This window comes from Zootoca vivipara, chromosome 5, assembly GCF_965207765.1.
Source record: "Zootoca vivipara chromosome 5, rZooViv2.hap1.1, whole genome shotgun sequence".
NCBI lineage: Eukaryota > Metazoa > Chordata > Lepidosauria > Squamata > Lacertidae > Zootoca > Zootoca vivipara.
Genome location: NC_142588.1, coordinates 62293525 through 62315337, shown reverse-complemented (window position 1 = coordinate 62315337; position 21813 = coordinate 62293525). Strand labels below are relative to the sequence as shown.

General features: G+C 43.5%; 1 protein-coding gene across 1 annotated transcript in view; it reads left to right on the top strand.

Annotated features, from left to right (window-relative positions):
• The first annotated feature begins 246 nt into the window (after positions 1 to 246).
• ANO7 (anoctamin 7) overlaps positions 247 to 21813 on the top strand; it is a 36833-nt gene continuing 15266 nt past the window's right edge. Inside the window, exons 1-11 of the mRNA XM_035133379.3 lie at positions 247 to 384; positions 4678 to 4943; positions 8289 to 8364; positions 9274 to 9434; positions 11502 to 11609; positions 12992 to 13134; positions 15087 to 15144; positions 16196 to 16306; positions 17872 to 18037; positions 18741 to 18831; positions 20742 to 20838. Of these exons, the coding sequence (XP_034989270.1) occupies positions 4707 to 4943; positions 8289 to 8364; positions 9274 to 9434; positions 11502 to 11609; positions 12992 to 13134; positions 15087 to 15144; positions 16196 to 16306; positions 17872 to 18037; positions 18741 to 18831; positions 20742 to 20838 (1248 nt within the window). The 5' untranslated portion in view covers positions 247 to 384; positions 4678 to 4706. The remainder of the gene's footprint in view (positions 385 to 4677; positions 4944 to 8288; positions 8365 to 9273; positions 9435 to 11501; positions 11610 to 12991; positions 13135 to 15086; positions 15145 to 16195; positions 16307 to 17871; positions 18038 to 18740; positions 18832 to 20741; positions 20839 to 21813) is intronic.

Sequence of the window (21813 nt, the reverse complement as noted above, 5' to 3'; positions counted from 1 at the left end):
AGTTCTACAGATCCACACCCTCTTACCAAACAAAGGCAAGGTCTGGTAAAATTATTAAACAGGAACGGTCTTGGGAACCTGCCTGCAAGTTTCAGATTCCTCCGCCTTATGCATACACCCAGGTATTTACCAAAGCAGGAATCTCTTGGAGTGGATGGTGAACAGCAACAGAGTGGAAAAGTAGAGCAGTGGTATTTTACTAACTTCAAAACTCAAGGGAAGAAAGACCAGGAGGAGGAGGAGGAGGAGGAGAATAACAGTACGTTTAGCATCCTTTGTATTTCCTTGGAATCTCACGGGATCCGTGCAATGGAGCCACTATCTGATAGCAACTCAGCAGAGGGAGGGAGAGTATGGACACAGTAACTTCATCAACATTACCAGGTATTTTACAAGCAAACCTTTCTGCATATAAATTGGAAAACAATGCAAAGTAGTGTTTGGGCACCAGGGGTGTTTGGGAATCACATTACAGGTCTTTGAACTTTGATTGCCATGCCATGACCACTTTCAAAGTCCCTCCCACCTTGCATTCACCCCAGCTGAAATGGGAAGCTCAGCTCCAGTCAAGCCTAAGTCAGTCTCCTGCCTAGATTCCTTGCCTTATAGAATTTGACTCCATCCACAGTCTGAAACAACTGGAGTGCAGCAGGTAGCTTCTTTACAATAGCTGCATCTGTCTAATGAGGTGTTGGTTCAACTCCATCCACTAAAACAGGTAGCCAGTGTGAGCTCTCCAGGTATTGGACTATGGCTCCCATCATTGTGCCATTGTAGTGGGCTGGTGGGTGTTGTCGCCCTACAACATCTGCTGGGCACCACATTGGCGACCCCTGCACTAAAACCCCAAGCAAGCAAGCAAGCAAGCAATGCCACAAACTGCAGAGTAAAACCTCAAACTCACTAACCTAATCTGCCTAGGATGGAGGAAGAAATCCTTCCAGAAACTCAAATCACAGGTCAGCCCAACTTTGAACGTGTAGCCACCACTGAAAGAAACTGCTGGGGTGCAAGTCCCCCTGGTGTGTTAGCTGGGAAACAGAAGGGCTTTTATGTATTGCAGTGGTAGGGTGCTGCTTTATTTCTTTCTCGGGTCCCTTTGGCATTGGGCTGAGCATATTTCCTGGTGGTGGGAAATGGGAGAGAGAAAGTCTTGCTGCAGGACATCTCTCACGTTTCTCTGGATTTCATCATGGAGTCTGATTGTACTGGCACTAGTTCTCCAGGGTTTCAGACGGGGGTATTTCCCAGCCCTATCTGGAGATGCTGGGATTGAACCTGGGAACCTTCTGCGTAGAAAGCACGTATTCTACCACTCGGCGATGGCCTTTCCCCCACTTGCACTAGTGGACGTCTACATCAGAGAGATGCATCCCATCGCTAGTTCCTATGCAGTACAATCCCAGGAAACTGTGTATGGTAGATATGGCTAACCTGTAGCCCTCCATATGTTGGTGGATGACAACTCCAAACATCCCTGGCATTGCTGGTTGGAGCCAATGGAGTACCAAAGCATCAGGAGCCCAGAGAACTGGTTGCAAGTGAGCAGGATTGCAGTCCTGCTCCAGAGAAGTGAGAAAAAAAATACCTACTTTATTAATTTATATGGGATATTTCTAAACCTACCTGGACCCTGAGATCATCTTCGAGATACCCTCGAGAGGTCCGGAGGGTAGCAACATGAGAATGGGCCTTCTCTGCAGTGGCTCCCTGTCTGTGGAATGCTCCCTCCAAGGAAGTTCGCTGGAAGCCTTCATTATACACCTTTAGGCACCAGGCAAAAATGTTCCTTTTTAACCAGGCCTTTGGTTGACCTGATCAACATCCCATACCCTTTTAAAATGTGGCTCTTTTTTGGTGGTGGTGGGGAATTATTGGGTTATTGTTTTTGTTTTTATTTTATATACTGTGATATTTTTATGTGAACTGCCCTGAGACCTCTAGGTGTAGGGCGGCATATATATTCAATAAATTAATAATAATAATAATAATAATAATAATAATAATAATAATAAACTGTTAAACGCTACCAAATACCATCTTGTTGTACAACAGCAATAAATAAAACAGTTAAATAAATAAAACAGTTAAAAACAAATTTCCAAAGAGAAATTGGATACTGCCCCCAAGACAATCTTCAGTTATTTATATTCAAATGGTTTGCATCAGTTGTGGGGAAAAAGATGGAGACATTGGTGCAGGATTCCATAATTAGGAAGCCTAGTTTAGAATTTGAAGCCCATTTAGGAAGTTTTTTCCAAATGGTTGAAAGCCATTAATTAGTTCAGGTTTGCTATCAATTCACCATGCGGTGAATGTGGCTTTTTTCCCTTAGAAATTAACGTTTTGTTTCTAATTTCACCCTCCAGTCAACACACAAACTGAAGTAATAGAGCCAATAACCACAACTAGCCTCTTGTCCTTTTCCTGAATCATTTCTGGTCAGACAGGTTTATACTGCTCATTTAGCATAGTTACACAACCCCAGCTGAGCTGCCAACTGGCAAATTCGGGAAGCTGTCATTATGGGTGACGTTTGCTTTCACTTCCTATGTTTCTAATTCTGACCCTTGATTTGAATTTCAAAGCCAAGGTGTAAAAGAGCTCAAGCACAAAATCTGCATGTCTGTTGTTGTTTTGAAAAGATATATTCAACATTTTAGTTACATAAAATAGTCCAGTTACAGGTTGGTCTCTTAAGGTGCTGCTGGAAGAATTTTTTTTTTTTTTTGTAAAATAGTCTTGCATGGTCTTGCTGCTGGGTATCACTCATTATATTGGATATGCACCAGGGCAGTTCAAGAAGAGAGTTTTACACCCCTTGTCCTGGCCCTCCCTGCCGGACAAAGAACTCAAGCTCCCAGTTCAGTTTCTGCCAAAGTCTTCAATGCATAAATCAGATCGGTACAGAGGCAAAGCACAGATTAATTACCGGTACATGGTGCAGCAGGCGCACAAGAGAGATAGATATGTGGCTAAGCACAAGCTAAGCCATTGATCCAACAAGCTCCATACCCCCCTGCACCTTCCTTTTTGAAGGGCACAGCATTTAGCGCAGCAAGCAATGGGAGTCTCTGGAGTGGCAAACAAGCGAGCACTCCTTCCTTTACACCTCAACTACTCCCTTGCCTATCCTCTCTCAGCTTGACCCTTCCCTCATAGCTTTGGCAAACCTCTCTGTGAAGCGCCTCTCCCCCTCCACCAAACAGCTCACCTGAGCCCAAACTGCTTGCTCGCTTGCCTACCATTCTGTTATCATGCTAGAGTTGGCATGGACACCTCCTGGTGGTCACACAATTTGCAGCATGACAATAGCCTTTTTAATACGTATAGGAACATACATACCGGTAGTACAGTGGTACCTTGGATTACGAACTTAATTTTTTCCGGAGGTCCGTTCTTAACCCAAAACCGTTCTTAACCTGAGGCACCACTTTAGCTAATGGGGCCTCCCGCTTCCGGCACGCAATTTCCGTTCTCAACCTGGGGCAAAGTTCGTAACCAGGAGCAGCGGAGTTTGTAACCCGAAGCGTTTGTAACCCGAGGTACCACTGTATTCTAAAATTATAGAGAAGAAGTTTGTAATCTCAGCAGAGGCATCCTGTGAGGGCTTCTGTGGTTAAAAGGCAGCCTTTCCCTTTTTTAATTTCCCCAACCCCACCCCAAGTCCCTCATGACAATGTCTGAGGAGAAAATTTTAGAGACCAAAGGGAGTTCTGGGACCAGCCATAGCTCAGATAGACAGACATAGTTCCTTTCATCTAATCTCATTTATCTCCTATGCTCCTACAAGTTTAGAATTGCAGGATATTGGGCAGTATATGCAAACTAACAAACAAATAACCAGATGGGAGAGCTATCCCCATGTGCATGTTCATAACTCTGGCCTATGAACTCTGGTTCATAACTGGCTGGAGGAACAAGAGGCTACATTAAGGGGTTTGACTAGCTAGAGAGGCCTTTCTCAGCTCTCCTTCCATTAAGTCAACTTTTCTTAGGATCTTTTCTTAGGATCCAAGTCTAAGTGTTTAAAAGTTGTGGCTCAAATTAGAATGCGAGTGTCAGTGAGTGCACATAAGGGTTAAAATTCCTCGTAGGAAAAGCCCTTCAAACTGCCTTTGGGCCTGCTCCCCAACATTTGAAAGTCAAATCCATAGGTATTTCCATTGTTTGCCTAGCAAAAGGAAATGTCAGTTCTGCCGCTTAGCAGGTTGCTTCAGTACATCTGGTGTGGCGTTGACTATTCTGGCAGTGAACTACACCGAGCCATTTCCTTCTTTCTGGCCACTCAGGTTGCATTCCTAAAAGGTGGAAGCTTTAAGCAAGTGAACGGGTGTCTGAGACGGCTTTGACAACACTGGCTATTTTCAGCCGTGACTTGAAGAAGCTGCGTCCACCTGCTTTTCTTGCAGGGCAGTCCTCCAACTGGAGTTGTGGCCACGTGTGCTTACCATACTCTCCCTCCCCTTTTCCCATATGACTTCACCAGGATGTTCTGCTGCCTTTGTAAGCAGCTGGACTGGTTAGACAGGGAGCAGATTGCCAGCAGTAGTGGTTGCATTCAAGCTGTCTTCCTGAGGAGAAGGGGGTGGGTGGGAAATTTTCTCCTTTCAGCACTCATGCTTAGACTCTTTTGTGCGTTCCTGCACACTCAATTGTTGGCTCAATTCCTCCTAGACGGCTTGATGGTGGCATGAAAAATAAAGATGCAGCAGAGAAAGACCAAAGAGGATGACAATCTGATCACAGATGAGCAGAATTTCCAGGAGGCCGGTTATGGGAGCTTACAGACCACGGAGGACTACATATATGAATTCATCACCTTGGGCCCCGAGAAGGTCTCAAAGCACACCACTTATGAAAGCTTTGCTGATAACTATGGGCAGAATATAGATGATGCCAAGGGTGGGAGGCAACCCATGAGTTATCCTGAGGTCCCACGGGTAAGAAAAGATTTGTTGTTGTTTAGTTGTTTAGTCGTGTCAGACTCTTCATGACCCCATGGACCAGAGCATGCCAGGCACTCCTGTCTTCCACTGCCTCCCGCAGTTTGGTCAACATGAGTTTAACCAAAGAAAAGATTACTTGTCTTTTTTAGAGTTGAGGAAGAACTGGCTGCTTGGGCATACGCTTGTGCATGCACATATTCTCTAGGCAGGGGTGGGAAAACTCAGGCCTGGGGCCAAAATCAGCCCTATAATCCTCTCTGATTGGCCTTCAGGAGATGTGCCAAACCTCATCTCCACCCATACCCCCTCTTCCCAGGATTCAGGACTCACCCCTCACCTTGAGTGTTTTTGCCTCATCGTAAAGTTGTCCTTGGACTCTGATAATGCCTCTTGTCCTTTGTACAGTAGACTACGTTCCAGCCACACAAAAATCAGAGGTTCCTTCTACACACACACACACACACACACACACACACACACACACACACACACACACACCATCCTATCTTCCAGGGCCAGTGAGAAACGTGGCCTGGAAAGAAAGAGAGACTTGGGGAAAGTTCAAAGGGCCAGACAGAAAGGCTCTGAAAACCAAATGCTTTAAAGTTAGAGGCACATCTTCTAGAGCAGGGATTCTCAAACTTTTTTCTCTGGGCCACACTTTCATAATAAAAATTTGCTCACACCACATTTTTAAAGTGATAAGAGATACATTGGAAAACAAAAAGAAACAACCCCTAGCAGTGCTTGATTTTTTAAAGATCTATATCCCGCAAATAAAAATAAAAATATTTTGATCCTATCCTATAGGATATGTTTAAATATTTTTTTGATTGCCTCTGAATCTTCCTGCCACACTTGCCACCCTCTCCTGCCACACCAGTGTGGTGCACAACACCCTTGAAGAACCACTGTTCTAGAGAGTATTGTTACAAAAGCCCGGCGCCTGCCCCCTCTCTGCTAAGCAGTGGCCAGTGCGCATGGGGTCACAGGCACACATACAGAGTCTGTGTCTTTTCAGAGAACAGAAGATACGGCGGAGGCTGCCGTGCTTTAAGAAATAGGGTTTATTCGTCTATTTATACCTTCCATCTGTATGGAGGGGGTCCAGATCTTACAGCATGGGCAGGCAAACTAAGACCCAGGGGGGCTGTATCTGGCCCAATCGCCTTCTAAATCCGGCCCGCGGACGGTCTGGGAATCAGCGTGTTTTTACATGAGTAGAATGTGTCCTTTAAAATACATCTCTGGGTTAATTGTGGGGCATAGGAATTTGTTCATTCCCCCCCCCCCAAAAAAATATATAGTCCGGCCACCCACAAGGTCTGAGGGACAGTGAACCGTCCCCCTGCTGAAAAAGTTTGCTGACCCCTGGCCCAGAGCATTGCAGGCAGTCCTTCCTTCACCCTCACCAAGATGGAAGCCACTTGCCCTCCCCCAGAGCAGTTACCCTGGCAACCTTCCAACTCTCCAGTCTCTTGTCACACCTGGGACAAGGAGTTGTTGACCCTCAATTGCTCTCTGTTGTAATGCTAGCAGCTCTGCTCTTCCCTCAGCCAGCCAGACTGGTTTGGGTTTCTTATTCTCCCTTCATATCACAAAGAACCCCAAACCCTAGCATTTATTAATTTCTAAGGTTTAGGGGAGTCCTCTCTATTTCTATAACAGTATAATTCTATAGAGCCCTATTGTGGAAGAGGTGAGCAGGGATGGAGAGGAAGCTGTTTTTGCCCTCACACTTGAACTGTTGGGAGAAGAAAGGTATTGAGGCAGAACAACCCAGCCCTCCACCAGGCAGCGTTGTGATACAGTGGTACTCGGTTTACAAACACAATTGGTTCCGGAAGTCTGTACTTAACCTGAAGCGTACTTAACCTGAAGCGAACTTTCCCATTGAAAGTAATGGAAAGTGGATTAATCCGTTTCAGACGGTCCGCGGAGTACTCAACCTGAAGCGTACTTAACCCGAGGTAGGAGTGTAATTGGTTCCGGAAGTCCGTACTTAACCTGAAGCGAACTTTCCCATTGAAAGCAATGGAAAGTGGATTAATCCGTTCCAGACAGGTCTGCGGAGTACTTAAACTGAAAATACTCAAACCGAGGCGTACTTAAACCGAGCTACGGTATGACTGTATCAGACCTGACACAAGAAACCTCTGTTCTCTAACAACAAGACCTAGATTGATTAACACCCCACTTTATGTGAGCGGGATTCCACTCCTGCAAAGGGACTTCCTCTTCTCCCCCTTGAAACCCCTTGTGTGTCACAAAAAGCTGCTCTAGTGACAGTTCCAGAACCCTCAGGAGCAGATTTTGAGGGGCACTGGGGGCAGGGAGGACAAAAAAGTTAATTTCTGCCGAACGAGTAGAAATCTGTTCAGCTCAGGCACACAGCTTTGAATACAACTATATATGACTTGTATACTGTATTATTCAAACTAGCTTGTCCTTATTGGGGAAGGAAGGGCAATAGTCAGATTTGGATGTAGTAGTGCAAGTTGGTAAAACTGGGCATGAGAAAAGCTAATGGTAGTTGGGTCAGCCCCACTTTGCAACAAAGTGAAGCTGGTGGCTTTAGGAAGTGGAATTTAGGGGAACAGATGAAGGCAGTATTTGGTGTCTCATGGAGGGAGACTTTTTCAAGTGCTAGCAGGTGATGGTGCCATTTCGTGCTCTGTTTCAGATGAAACAATGGCTTGAGCCAACACTGATAGGTTGTTTAATCCCTCTTCTAACTCTGCAAAGTGGGACATTCAGCTACAGGACCCTCTTTGAGGTTATGGTAATAGTTGTGGAGGACTGAGTGGAGCACATAAATGATAAGCCATGAACCTTGCATGCAGCCTAATTGTTTCCACTTCATGTGAGCAGGCAAACAATCTATAATAGCTTAAGGTTGTGTCCCAATCCAGGATTGTGGTTTGTTTCTTCTAGGCAAGCCAGGATTCATAAGCCAGCAGCAAACCTTGGCTGACAGCAGGCTAACCATCTTGGTTTGTTAGAACAAGCCATGATTCTAGGATTTTCCTTTCCAGATTATTTACCCACTTGCATGAAGGATATAGTGAAACAGATTAGGAGTGATCAGGCTTCATGCACCAGTGTGCAGCCCATGCACAGCACAGTATCCTAAGCCAAGGTTCTTAATATTAAGATTAAGATTAAGATTCAGCATTCAAGGATGGAGCAGCAAATTCCCACTTCTTGCATTTTGGTGATGATTTGGACTGACCAATTATTGCACCATTCCAATCTCCTTTAGACAGCTAGTACTGCTGGACCGAGAAATATGACCCCCCGGTCTACTTTTTTCATTCATTTCTAACATTTTGTTTACAGAGGAATAAACAAGTGCCATTAAGCCATGCTGTAAAGAGCACTGCGAACCTCTTCAGTGATGAGACAGCCAGGATAGGTAAGAGAACACAGTTCATCACTAAATGCACAAGCTGGGTAAAGATTTCTGATGTCAGCAGGACTTCTCTTTTGAAATGATATAATAGAATCATGGAATTGTAGAGTTGGAAGGACCAGAGGGTCGTTTACTGCAACCCACTGCAATGCAGGAAGCTGAGCACGCAGTCTCCCATCCAATTTGAAACCATACCAGAACCTACTTTTTTGAAAATGTGCTAGCAGTTTTATTGCTGCACCTCTACGAGGTGGTCATTCTTGAAGCAATGCTGCCTCAGTTCCTTTCCATTGCTCTGAGAACTCTTATAGACAAGTTTTGCAAGTTTTATTCTTTTTGCAGATTTTAACTTTAAGTATTCAGGTTTTTAATTTTTTTGTTTTGTAACAAGTGCATATAAAACCCCCCAAAGTTCAGGAACACAGTGACTGGAAAGTTAGTTTTGCATGAGTTCCTACTCCTAACTACTGAAGTATTACTTTTCTCAACAAACTCAAAGTAGATGTTGCAAGGAAAAAACCAAATTTTCTCTTTTCTGTTCTATTCTTAGATAGAACCATATATGATATTGAAAGGCTGAATTTGTTTTTAATGTTTTGTAATGTCAATCCATCTTCACAACTTTTCTTTTAAAAATCAGTTACAAACAAATAAAAAGTGATTTTCTTGTGCATTTACATGCTCTAATTGGACAACAGGAAAATGTGATAGGTAGTGCAGCAAGAGCGAGTCCCCAGTCTGTTCCTACCTTTCCTGTAGCACCCCACAGTCATCTAGGATTCCCCTTTGTCCACTCCATGCTGTTCCCCATTCTTAGGATGTGACAGATGTTTAGAGTGACTAATTGCCTTCCCACTTGGCTTACTGCTGATGTGATATTTGCAGTGTGTGTGTCTGTGTGCTTTGTCTCAGACTTTATTCTAGTATGGGAATCGGATTACCAGAATTTGGAAGGGCAAGGTGATGTGGCTGAGAAATCAAATCGAAGGCAGAAGAGATCGCTTGAAATACATAGAGTGTGGCGAGAGAATTTTCTGAAGAAACTCCAGAAGAAAGGGATTAGAATGGAAAAGGTAACCAGACTCTTCTGTTCCTAGTATTTTGTGGGTTTTGTTTTGGTTAAGTGCTGGGCGTAGAGGGGTGGGTGGTGGGAGAGACCTCTTGTTTTAGCTTTTTCTTGATTGTTACTGATGTATCTGCCCTCCTCTTATTTAACCCTTTTAAAGTTCCACTGTTCAAAATTGTACCTGAAGGGTGGAGGGCAAAACAAACCCAGCTGCAAGCTGAGCTCCAGTTCCCCTCATCAACAGAGTCCTACTGGTCAAAACTGTGGCGGTGTTTGATTACTCACAAGGCTAAAAATTAAAGCATAGCACTACGGGTGGGTCAATCTCCATCCTTTCTGCAAATAGAGGTCCCAATACAGTGGTGCCTCGCTAGACGAATTTAATTTGTTCCACTGGTCTTTTCTTATAACGAAAAATTGTCTAGCGAATCCCATAGGAATGCATTGATTTTTTTTTTTGAAATTTTTTTTTTTGCCCATAGGAACGCATTAATTGAATTTCAATGCATTCCTATGGGAAACCGCGATTCGCTAGACAAATTTTTCGTAAAATGAATTCGTCTAGCGAGGCAACCTCCACTAGAAAAAACCTTTCGTTAAGCAGGGCATTTGTTAAGCGAGGCACCACTGTACCAGCGTTTTGTGTATTTATTTTATGGAATTATTTACACCCTGCCTTTTTTGTAGTCTAAAACATCTGGTGGGCACCAGATTGGTGAAGACTACACTAATGCAATGACATAGTTTCAGACATTTCCCCCCTCCTGCATCACTTGTTTATGCATGTGTCTCTCAGTACTGTGGATATGATTATACCTTTATGGGATCAAAGCTAGTAAACTCACTTTTGGGAAAGGAAAAGTTGAGATTAATTTCAGCATAGTATAGCTGTATAAAAGTACAGTCATACCTCGGTTTAAGTACACTTCGGTTTGAGTACTTTCAGTTTAAGTACTCTGCGGACCTGTCTGGAACGGATTAATTCACTTTCCATTACTTTCAATGGGAAAGTTCGCTTCAGGTTAAGTTCGCTTCAGGTTAAGTACGGACTTCCAGAACCAATTACACTCATACTTCGGGTTAAGTATGCTTCAGTTTAAGTACTCCGTGGACCGTCTGGAACGGATTAATCCACTTTCCATTACTTTCAATGGGAAAGTTCGCTTCGGGTTAAGTATGCTTCAGGTTAAGTACAGACCAATTGTGTACTTAAACCGAGGGACCACTGTACTGGAAACTGCTGCCCTATGATGCAGAGGGACAGCCACATACATTTGTCCTAAAAGGAAGAAAGAGCAAAGAGGCTTGGGCACAAGGCCCAGCCTCATTTCTTTGGCCTTAACTCCACCCACCACCCACCCACCACCAGGTGTCCTTTGTCCTACCTGGCTGGAAGGTGGGTCAGAGGCCAACCCAAGCAGGTGGGGGCACCTGCTCCAGGTAAGCCTCGCTCAGTGCTGCAAACCCCGCCCACCTGAGTGGAAGGGGGAGGGCGGAAATTGTCCTCAGCTGTAGAAGATTGCTTGAGTGCCTCAGTAAAAAAATACTTGTCTTGCAAGGAAACTCCATGTAGCTGGAGAAATAGCTGCATGAAATAGCTACAGACTGGAAAGAGAAGTTGCAGAATTGCAACTTATTACCAAACTTAAAACCATGGAGAGACCTCGTCTGAATAGAGACATTGGATTCTTATCTCATTATACATGATAAAACTATTCTTTAGCCCTCTCACCCCTTGCTTTTTCCTGTAAGACCAATTGCAGTCGTTAACAGTCAACAGGTTTACCACACGTATCAGCCAATCACCCATTCCCACCACCCTTCTTAGTACCCCTCCCCACCCTCTCACTATATATAAGGGTCTGGTGGCTTCTGTTTCAGTGTATCTGAAGAAGTGTGCATGCACACGAAAGCTCATAACAATGACAAACTTAGTTGGTCTCTAAGGTGCTACTGGAAGGATTTTGTTTGTTTGTTTGTTTCAACTACGGCAGACCAACACGGCTACCTACCTGTAACTAGATCCATGTAGCTGGCTGATCCTAATGCTTCCCATCTCCTTTTTTCTTTCTAGCACATTGCCCAGAATGCAAGGAAGCTGGTGCACTTTATATTGCTGAGCGCTCCTTGGAGTGTGCTCTGTTATTATGCTGAAGACCTCAGGCTGAGGGTTCCCTTGCAGGTGAGAATGTTATGGAGCTTAAATGCCAGTGGGTCAAACTTTGTTCTCTGCTTAGGTTGTAAGTTTCGAGGTGGCAATGCTTCTGAAAACCAGTTGCTGGAAACCACAGGAGGGGAGTGTGTTCTTGTGCTTGAGTTCCACTTGTGGAATCTAGTTTCTACGTTTTTTTGTTTTTTATTACGCGAAAGGTTGTGTCATTTGGTCCTCCACCAAAACCCCACAGGTCCCCTCTTCCCTGAAACTGGGCTTGAAAGAAGCATTCTGTTGTAGCCAATAGAATAGTGTTACAAAAACTGGGTGCCTGCCCCTCTCTGCCGAGTGGTGGCAAGAGCCCATGGTGTCCCAGGCACACACACAGGGTCTATGTCCCTTTGGGGGATAGAAGACACAGAGGAGACTGTTGTGGCTTTAAGAAATATGGTTTAGTCACCTATTTACACCTCCAGTCAGAGGCATAGCAAGCCCAGGTGGTACCCGGTGCGGGAATTTTTTTGTCACCCCCCAACACGGCTCTGGCTCCGGCTCTGGCAAAAAGTGAAAAACATGAATTGCAAAAAAAAACCTAGAGCTGATAGAACAAAACCAACTTCAGATATGAAATCAGCATTGAAAGAACATATAAGAACAGTTGAAAAATCTCATGCAAAAGAAAAAAAAAGTTCCCCAGTGGGGGGGGGGGGGCGCCGAGTGGCACGCCCCTCCAGGGTAGCACCCGGGGCGACCCTCCCCCATCGCCCCCCTTGCTACCCCACTGCCTTCAGTCTGCACTGATCTTATGGTATGGTGCTTCCCTGAGGCAGTTGTGCAAGCAGCCTGCCAGCAGCCCCCCCCCCCCCAGTTTTTCTTCCTCCTCCTTCTTCCCAGAAACCCCTGGCCCTCCCCCAGAGCAGTTACCCAGGCAATCTCCCAAATCCCCAGTCTCTAGTCACACCTGAGGGGGGGGTGTTCCCTTGTATTGTTAAGGCCCTCTATTGTTCTCTTGACAGCCACCAGGTTGGTTTGCATAAGCCAGCTGAGGAATTCCCTGTGTGACACAGCTCTGCAGTTTGTGTTTTAATCCATATCCCCATTAATCAAAATCCTAGTACGGTATTTATTCATTCTTAGGATTTAGCAGGGGACACCCCCCCCCAAGATCTATAGCAATAGATTCTGTGTGTATGTGTGGTACCTACAAGAGTTTCTCTGGTTTGCAAATGGGCCCATGCGCCCAAAAAGGTTGCCGACCCCTGCTTTAACAGAACCTCAGGTTCTTTCACCTTCTGCTTGGTCTTGCCTGCGTTAATTCTCTTTCGTCCCTGACTTGTATGCAGACTGTTAAGAGTGTCCCCCTCCCTGCACCTGCTTAGCATATAAAGTATATCTGTTGCTTTATCCCTCAGGTTGTGGACAATATTCAGGCTGCAGCTAACTGGTCTCACAGGTTGCTGGTGAAGCTGGGCATTCCCAATATGCTCTATGATGAGGTTCCTAACTTTCCCTTGGATTACTACACCTGTCATTTCAAGGCAAATAAATTACCCTGGTAAGAATTTGGAATTAATTATTCTTTGACCCACCCTCTTCCCAAATTAGAGCAGACATTCAGCTATATATAAGTGTCACTATTTTGCTTTTATTTTGCTGTTTTTGATTTTCCACTATCTGCTGCTTTCGTGTTTCTTTAGTTTGCAGCACCTTCTTGTGGCTTTTATTGATGTTGGGAGATGGCTTTTGGAAAGCTACCTCAGGGGCTCTACATGTGGAAAAACAGGGCAAAAATTTCAGAAATACATCTTGTTGTTGTTTAGTCATTTAGTCGTGTCCGACTCTTACTACTGGCTTTAAGGTTGCAATTCTATATCCACATACCCGGGAGTAAGCCCCATGAAACTCGGTTGGACTTCTTAGTTGACATGGTTAAGACTGCGGTTTGTGGATAGAAAAAAGTCACAATACCAGTCATATTTTGGGGTCCAAGTGTACCTTAGTAAACCCATGTGAACAAGGATGTTATTAGGCACGACCCCGCTTGCAAGTTTAAAAATATCATGCCTTTATTGAGACCTTCCCTTTTCCAATAAGAGAATATAGTTACACAGAAATTTTGTTTTTCATGTACAGTATTATACTTTCCTTTTAAGATAGAACTCCTTCCGAGTCTGCTTACAGTAAACCTTAAACTAAACTTTAATCTTAAAAACCACAATGAACAACATAAATATATTAAGAAGTAATCAGGATCCCTCTGGTGAAAGGATGGCCTAGGGGGTGGGGGAGGGGAGACCAACTGAATCGGGCCTTGATGCCAACTTCTTCAATATGACATCCTTCTCTCTCTAAAATGTTATATATATATATATATTGACGCTTGTTTTATATTGTATTATACATCACCTAGATACTTGTTGCATGAGGCAGCTGATTAATATATAAATAAGAAACTAGGGTCAACAGTGCCTCACAAACTGTATTGGAGGGTCTGAGGGCTTATGTACACTTTCCTTTCCTCTGCTCTTTCTAGGCCAGGTATCCTCTGAGATTTAAAGCTCTGTGTCTGGACTCTCTTTTTTCCTGCTCCGGGCTTTCTTTGCACAAATCTGCTCTTTAAAGCTCAGTTGGAGCAAACGTCAATCCACAGAAAACCCGAATTGACGTTTGCTCCAATTCAACTACAGTATAAAGAGTGGGTTTTGTGGAGAAAACTTGGGGCTCTAACACGGACCTCTGCCTGGAAAGAGCGTGGCAAAAGCTAAGTGTGAATAAGCCCTAATTGTCTCAGAAGTTTTTTTAACTACACACATATTTTACCAATAACTTCTCCTTTTCTCGGGTTGCATACACATAACGTACTGTATACATTTAAATCACATTCAAAGTACATTTCTCCCCTCCAAGAATTCTGAGCACTGTAGATTACCCCTCACAGAGTTACAATTTCCAGTAAGCTTTAACAAACAACCATTTTCTTGCTGTGAATGCACTTTAAAGTTTCAGTATGTATGCAGCCTTGGTGTTAGAAGTGGTAGGCCCTACGATTTCTGAGGCTGCCTCTCTTGACATTCCTGGTGATCTGTATATGTGTCTAGTCTTTTTTTGATCAGAGATGTATAGTCTAGAGACCATGCAGTATTCTCCATATTCATTAAGGATTAAAAACTATTACAGTGGTACCTTGCTTTTCGAACGTAATCCGTTTGAGTTCTGAAATGTTCGAACACAGAAAACTCAGTAGCCAACAGCTAGGCCTCAGGATTTTGCACTCAGAGGAAGCCGCGTGACTTCCGAGGCATGTTCGAAAACCAAAGCATTTACTTCCGGGTTTATGGCATTCGAAAACCAAAATGTTTGTCGATGGAGATGTTTGAAAACTGATGTACCACTTTATTTGGGATTAAAAGCAATTATTCTCTCCTGTTATGCAAGCTCTGCTTTGAATTTTCAGTAAGTTGTTGTTGTTGTTGTTGTTATTATTATTATTAAACATTTCTCTCCAAGGTTTCTTGGGAGTGAACATCATGATACATTCTTCAACACCACACAGCGACACAGAATAGTAAGTCCCAAGTCCACATGGTGAAATGAATGCAAGCCTGGTGAAGTATGCAATGGGAACTGGAACTTGACTGCAGCATAAGCACTCTTGATGGGTTTTGATATCCACCCAGTATGGTTACTGACTGAGCACAGAAACAAACAAACAAACAAACAAACATTTCACTTTTTTCTTCACCCTGGCCTTTATTCTCTCTCTCCTTATTCAGTTTTTATCTGCTATTTTCTTCTTTAGTTGCCACTTTTTCTCCCTTCATCTCTCTGTACAATGCTTGGCCTGTATTGCCATTTCATTGGTCTCAAGATTCCCTTTCCTACTTCTTAACTGAGCGCAGCAGGTAGATTTATCTGTGATGAATTGACATTATGTTAAAAAAGGTAAAGAAAGAAAAACCAAGTCCTGTCATCCAAATTAAAGTATAGCCAGACTCCTGATAATGAGAGAAGGAAATGTAAAGTGCTTACCTTCCAAGTCCCGGACTGCAGAATCCGGGACCAGCAGCCGTGCGACACCGGAAGTTGCGCCGACGTAACTTCCGGTGTCACTTTGCCCTTCTATGGGCACAAAAAATGGCCGCCGCCGGCTTCGAAAGTCGCTTGTACACATGTCAGGAAGTGCGTCGACGCAACTTCCGATGTCGCTCCGCCCATCTATGGGCACCAAAAATGGCCGACACCGGAAGTCGCGTCTATGCACTTCCGGACATGCGTAGATGCGACTTTTGAAGCCGGCAGCGGCCATTTTTGGTGCCCACAGAAGGGCAAATCGGAAAGAAAAAAAATGGCCGCGGGCAGGAGAAAATAATGGAGAAAAACAGGAGACGAAGTGATACGGGAGACCACCGGGAAAAGGTAAGTAAAAACGGGGGGTTTCCCGGGGAAAACGGGGTACTTGGCAGCTATGTGTAAAGTGGGAAGCAGAATATGAAAAGTTAATCAGAATGGTGGTGGAGAGGTACTATTGAAAATTTACGGTACTTTTTTTTTAAAAAAATGTGGATGATAGCTGCTAACTGTAGAAGTCAAAATAATCTCTTTGTGCTTCCCTTCAGCTATATGAGATCCTGGCCACCACATCATATGGCAACCCAAAGGCAGGGCAGGTTGGAATAGAAAGGCTGCTGAATGAGGAGGTCTTCACAGCTGCATTCCCATTGCATGATGTAAGTTGGCAAGTGCTCTTCCTATTCCACTTTCAAATGGGTTAGTTAGCCCATAGTGACACTGTATAGAAAACAGGGAGATTTGAAAACATGAGCAGGCTGGCAGTGGCCTCAGGCAAAGGTTTTTCTATCATTGCCTGCTACCTGGCCCTTTCAAAAGTGTGGTGAACATTTGGCCCTCCAGTTGTTCCTTGGAGACATACATTTCCACAAAATCAGTGGCAGGGACATTACCAGGCAGAAGACATCCTGACATCTCCAGTTAAAGCAGGTATGGGGAACCTTTGGTGCTCCAGTTGTTGCTGAACTACAAATCCCATCAGCTCTGTCCATTGGCCATGCTTACTAGGGCTGATGGAGTTGTAGTTCAGCAACAACTGGAGCACCAAAGGTTCCCCATACCTGCTTTAACTGGAGATGTCAGGATGTCTTCTGCCTGGTAATGTCCCTGCCACTGATTTTGTGGAAATGTATGTCTCCAAGGACATCACAGAACTGTTCACTCTCAAGTATACAATCTTCCTGAAACAGCAGAATACAGGATGTGTTAATTATGTATATAGGAGACAGAATCCTATGTAAAGTCTAGAGTGGGAGTTGTATACAATGAGCTCCACTTTAGAGTGCACTTCTTTGCTGCAGACTGCTGCTTATATTGGCTAAACAGTTGTGCCTACATATTACCATAGATGGCAAAGAATCAAATGATCTCTTTTAAATCTTCAGCTAGGTCTTTTAAGTAGGCATTTTGCTCCTTTACAATACTATAGTAATTTCACAAACACAACTTCATTAAACCCAAGGTTAGGCTTCTTCAGGTATCTGCAATGGGACAGGAAAAGTGAAACTAGAGTAAAGTAATTATTTTGGCCCTAGGCAAATGTTACGGAACATCACCAAATGCAAACAAATAGCTATACTGGATTCTTTCCTTGTAGCCTTTGATGTAGCAGAGTTTGAGAACCCTGGGCTTTACAGCTCATGAATTATTCTGATTGTGCTGTAGATAGTTGGGGGGAGAAATTCAGTTCAGTTTGCATCATAATGCGAGCTTACCCAGTTTGTTCTTTCCAAAGCAATACATGAACCAAAATTCGCAATTGATGTGGAAAAATGGCAAACTGGACTTAAGCTTGGAAAGATGAAAAACTGAGTGAAATGAAATTTGACAGATTCCTTCATCCCTAGCTGAGTGTAGAGCATCTGACTGGGTTTTGGTAAGCAGAACCCACTCATTTCAGTTACCATCTAAATATCTCCTTGATTGTTCAGAAGACAAACAATATACTTACAGTTTGGATTTTGTTCATGCGATTCTGTGAAAGAGTGAATAGGTTTAATATTGGGCAACCCCCTTTCTCTGTTACAAATGAGGAAGCGTTTTGTTTTATTTAATATATATATTAAAATTATGACCTATTCATGAAGGCTGCAATTGAATATTCTGCTTTAAAAAGATACGTTATTCAACTCTTAACAGGGAATTTCTGCAAGTTAATATAAAACACAGCACATTTTAAACAAATCTGTACTTGATATGGGTACTTTACCTCTTCTGCCAATAGGGTCCCTACAAGATCCCCCAGAAGGAGATTCCCTGTATTCAGCTGAATCAGAGACAGATTCTTTTCCACTACTGGGCCCAGTGGAGTAAGTGGAATAAGTACCAGCCATTGGATCACATCCGCAGGTACTTTGGGGAGAAGATTGCTCTCTACTTTGCCTGGCTTGGTGAGTAAAAGGCTGCTTATGTTCCCTAGCATCTTGTTCTAGTGCCAGATTGAACCCACTGTGGTTATTCTGAAATTGATTGCCCCTCCTATTTGCTCCATAGGCATGGGCATGTCAGTCATTACAAACTGTTAGCCTGTTCTCCAACCTGGCAAAAATGTGCATTTTCCTAAGCCGGGTAACTCTGGTAATGGAGAGCTGGGGGTATTTCAACGGTACAGACTTGAACTGGTTTTATAGTCATTTCCTGGAACTAAAGGAATTATGTTCTCTGGAGGAAGAAATCTAGAATCTCTGACAACAATATAGTTGTCAACTATTCTATGGGGAAAGGCATAACTGGGTAGTATAAAACCAATATAAGTTTGTAGTGTAGAATAGTGATTTAAAAATGTGATTCGTCTAAGCTTTTTTGCTATATGCAACTAAGAAAGGTTGCCCATGGAGGAAATAGATCAGTGCTTTTCTTGCAGTCAGAATGTACCTATTCACATCCCTAGTCCTAGCACTTTGCTCTGCTTGGAAATATAAGCCTTTTTCGTAAGATGGGTCCTTTCCACAAAATGAATTAAATTGGTTCTGGCTTTTTGGAAAGCAGGTTGGTGATGGGCAACAGCTAGACATAGGTAGCTGTCTCCACTACCTATGTAGGTAACGGCTCCGCTTCTGCAGTTCTAATATGCTTTTACCTCTCTTCATTTAGGTTTCTACACTGGATGGCTTTTGCCAGCAGCTGTAGTGGGGACACTAGTCTTCATAATAGGCATATTTATGATGCTTGATGACATCCCTACGTAAGTTCTAATATCTTCTCTTCTTTCTCACTTTTCTGCTTCTCAAACCATTGACAAGTCATTTGGCTTTGTAACCCCCGACTTTTTCACAGATCTGGAGCAGAATGTGGCAGAGATTTCTGCTCATTAGAAATAAGTTCCTTGGGGACATCAATAGAATGTGAATGGTGGCTTTGCCTATGCAACTATTGTTAAGTGGTACCTAATGTGCCAGACATCTTGGAGAGTGAAGTCAAATGGGCCTTAGAAAGCATTGCTAATAACAAGGCCAGTGGAAGTGATGATATTCCAGCTGAACTGTTTAAAATTTTAAAAGATGATGCTGTTAAGGTGCTACACCCAATATGCCAGCAAGTTTGGAAAACTCAGCAATGGCCAGAGGATTGGAGAAGATCAGTCTACATCCCAATTCCAAAGAAGGGCAGTGCCAAAGAATGCTGCAACTACCGCACAATTGCGCTCATTTCACACGCTAGCAAGGTTATGCTTAAAATTCTACAAGGCAGGCTTAGGCAGTATGTGGACCGAGAACTCCCAGAAGTGCAAGCTGGATTTCGAAAGGGCAGAGGAACCAGAGACCAAATAGCAAACATGCGCTGGATTATGGAGAAAGCTAGAGAGTTCCAGAAAAACGTCTACTTCTGCTTCATTGACTATGCAAAAGCCTTTGACTGTGTCGACCACAGCAAACTATGGCAAGTTCTTAAAGAAATGGGAGTGCCTGATCACCTCATCTGTCTCCTGAGAAATCTCTATGTGGGACAAGAAGCTACAGTTAGAACTGGATATGGAACAACTGATTGGTTCAAAATTGGGAAAGGAGTACGACAAGGTTGTATATTGTCTCCCTGCTTATTTAACTTATATGCAGAATTCATCATGCGAAAGGCTGGACTAGATGAATCCCAAGCCGGAATTAAGATTGCTGGAAGAAATATCAACAACCTCAGATATGCAGATGACACAACCTTGATGGCAGAAAGCGAGGAGGAATTAAAGAACCTTTTAATGAGGGTGAAAGAGGAGAGCGCAAAATATGGTCTGAAGCTCAACATCAAAAAAACCAAGATCATGGCCACTGGTCCCATCACCTCCTGGCAAATAGAAGGGGAAGAAATGGAGGCAGTGAGAGATTTTACTTTCTTGGGCTCCTTGATCACTGCAGATGGTGACAGCAGTCACGAAATTAAAAGACGCCTGCTTCTTGGGAGAAAAGCAATGACAAACCTAGACAGCATCTTAAAAAGCAGAGACATCACCTTGCCGACAAAGGTCCGTATAGTTAAAGCTATGGTTTTCCCAGTAGTGATGTATGGAAGTGAGAGTTGGACCATAAAGAAGGCTGATCGCCGAAGAATTGATGCTTTTGAATTATGGTGCTGGAGGAGACTCTTGAGAGTCCCATGGACTGCAAGAAGATCAAACCTATCCATTCTTAAGGAAATCAGCCCTGAGTGCTCCCTGGAAGGACGGATCGTGAAGCTGAGGCTCCAATACTTTGGCCACCTCATGAGAAGAGAAGAATCCTTGGAAAAGACCCTGATGTTGGGAAAGATTGAGGGCACTAGGAGAAGGGAACGACAGAGGACAAGATGGTTGGACAGTGTTCTCGAAGCTACGAACATGAGTTTGACCAAACTGTGGGAGGCAGTGCAAGACAGGAGTGCCTGGCGTGCTATGGTCCATGGGGTCACGAAGAGTCGGACACGACTAAACGACTAAACAACAACAACCTAATGTGGCTATACTTATCCTTGCAAGAATGGGAAAGGTGGCTTTAGGAACAGCAAGAGCCAAAGGCCAGAAAAACAAAGTGTTTTTTGAAGAGAAGCTAAGAGTCAATAATTTTAATGCGGTGGGTTAATTGCTTTTTTTCTACCCTTTTATTTTTACTCCCATCTGCACAACAGGAAGGAGATCTGTACCAGTGAGGGGAAATACAATATGTGCCCACTCTGCAAAGTCTGCCCCTATTGGAACCTCTCCACCGTGTGCCCAATGTTTCAGGTACAGTTTGTGGCTCTGGGACAGCACTTCATTAAAGCCATGTGTTAGATTAGGAGTACGTTGTGTGTTCTCAGATAAAGGGTCACACAGAAAAGTACATTGGATTTACCATGATTTCTTGATTTTCTACACTTCCATGTGGTTCAGAGAGCCTCCTCCACACTTTGCCTTGAGCCTGTGTACTTGCCCACAGACTCATGGCAAGACATCATCTATGTATCGCGAAATAATATTGGGGAAAACTGGGTATTAAGAGTGCTAACATAAATCATATGCCCCCGTTTCCCAGTGGCCCTTCAAAGTACGCTTCACGCAGAATTTATAGAAAAACAAAATACGCAAACAGAAGTTGACTTGGCTAAAATACACCACCAAGAATTTAAAGAGTTTTCCCAACCTAGCATGAAACCCCTGACTAGCAGTATACCGTTTAAAGTATACAGAAGAAAAACAAAAGGTTGGCTTTCTTTAACAGAAAAACAAACTGACTCGGAATAGACTTTAAACTAAAGATAAACGCTCTCTCTCCCATAAACTTTACATACCCACATTCCAACCCTCCAAACCTCCCACCATACTCCCACACAACTACCACACAAAATGCTTTCCAACAGAGCCTTATATACATGGAGTAGAGCCCACACCTGTGAGCAATTAAACAGAAATTACCGGCACCTGTTTTTCTTAGACAGTATTGACATTAGACTGGCTCAAAAGCAACTTTGATTATTCAAGAAACCTAACACTATGTGCTATCAGCTTTCACATAAAAAATAATTTTATCCAGCCTCTGTTCATGTAGCATCATAATTTGTTCACCAGCATTAAGCTGATACGCAATCTTTCACATTGTGTAACACAACTTTTCGAATTCAGGGCTTGCTTTTAGTGCATAATGCAACTAGCTCCGCCTTTATCTTTTGGGGCCAAACTACATGCAACGGAAGCAGGTTTAAAATGTAGGTAAAATGTATC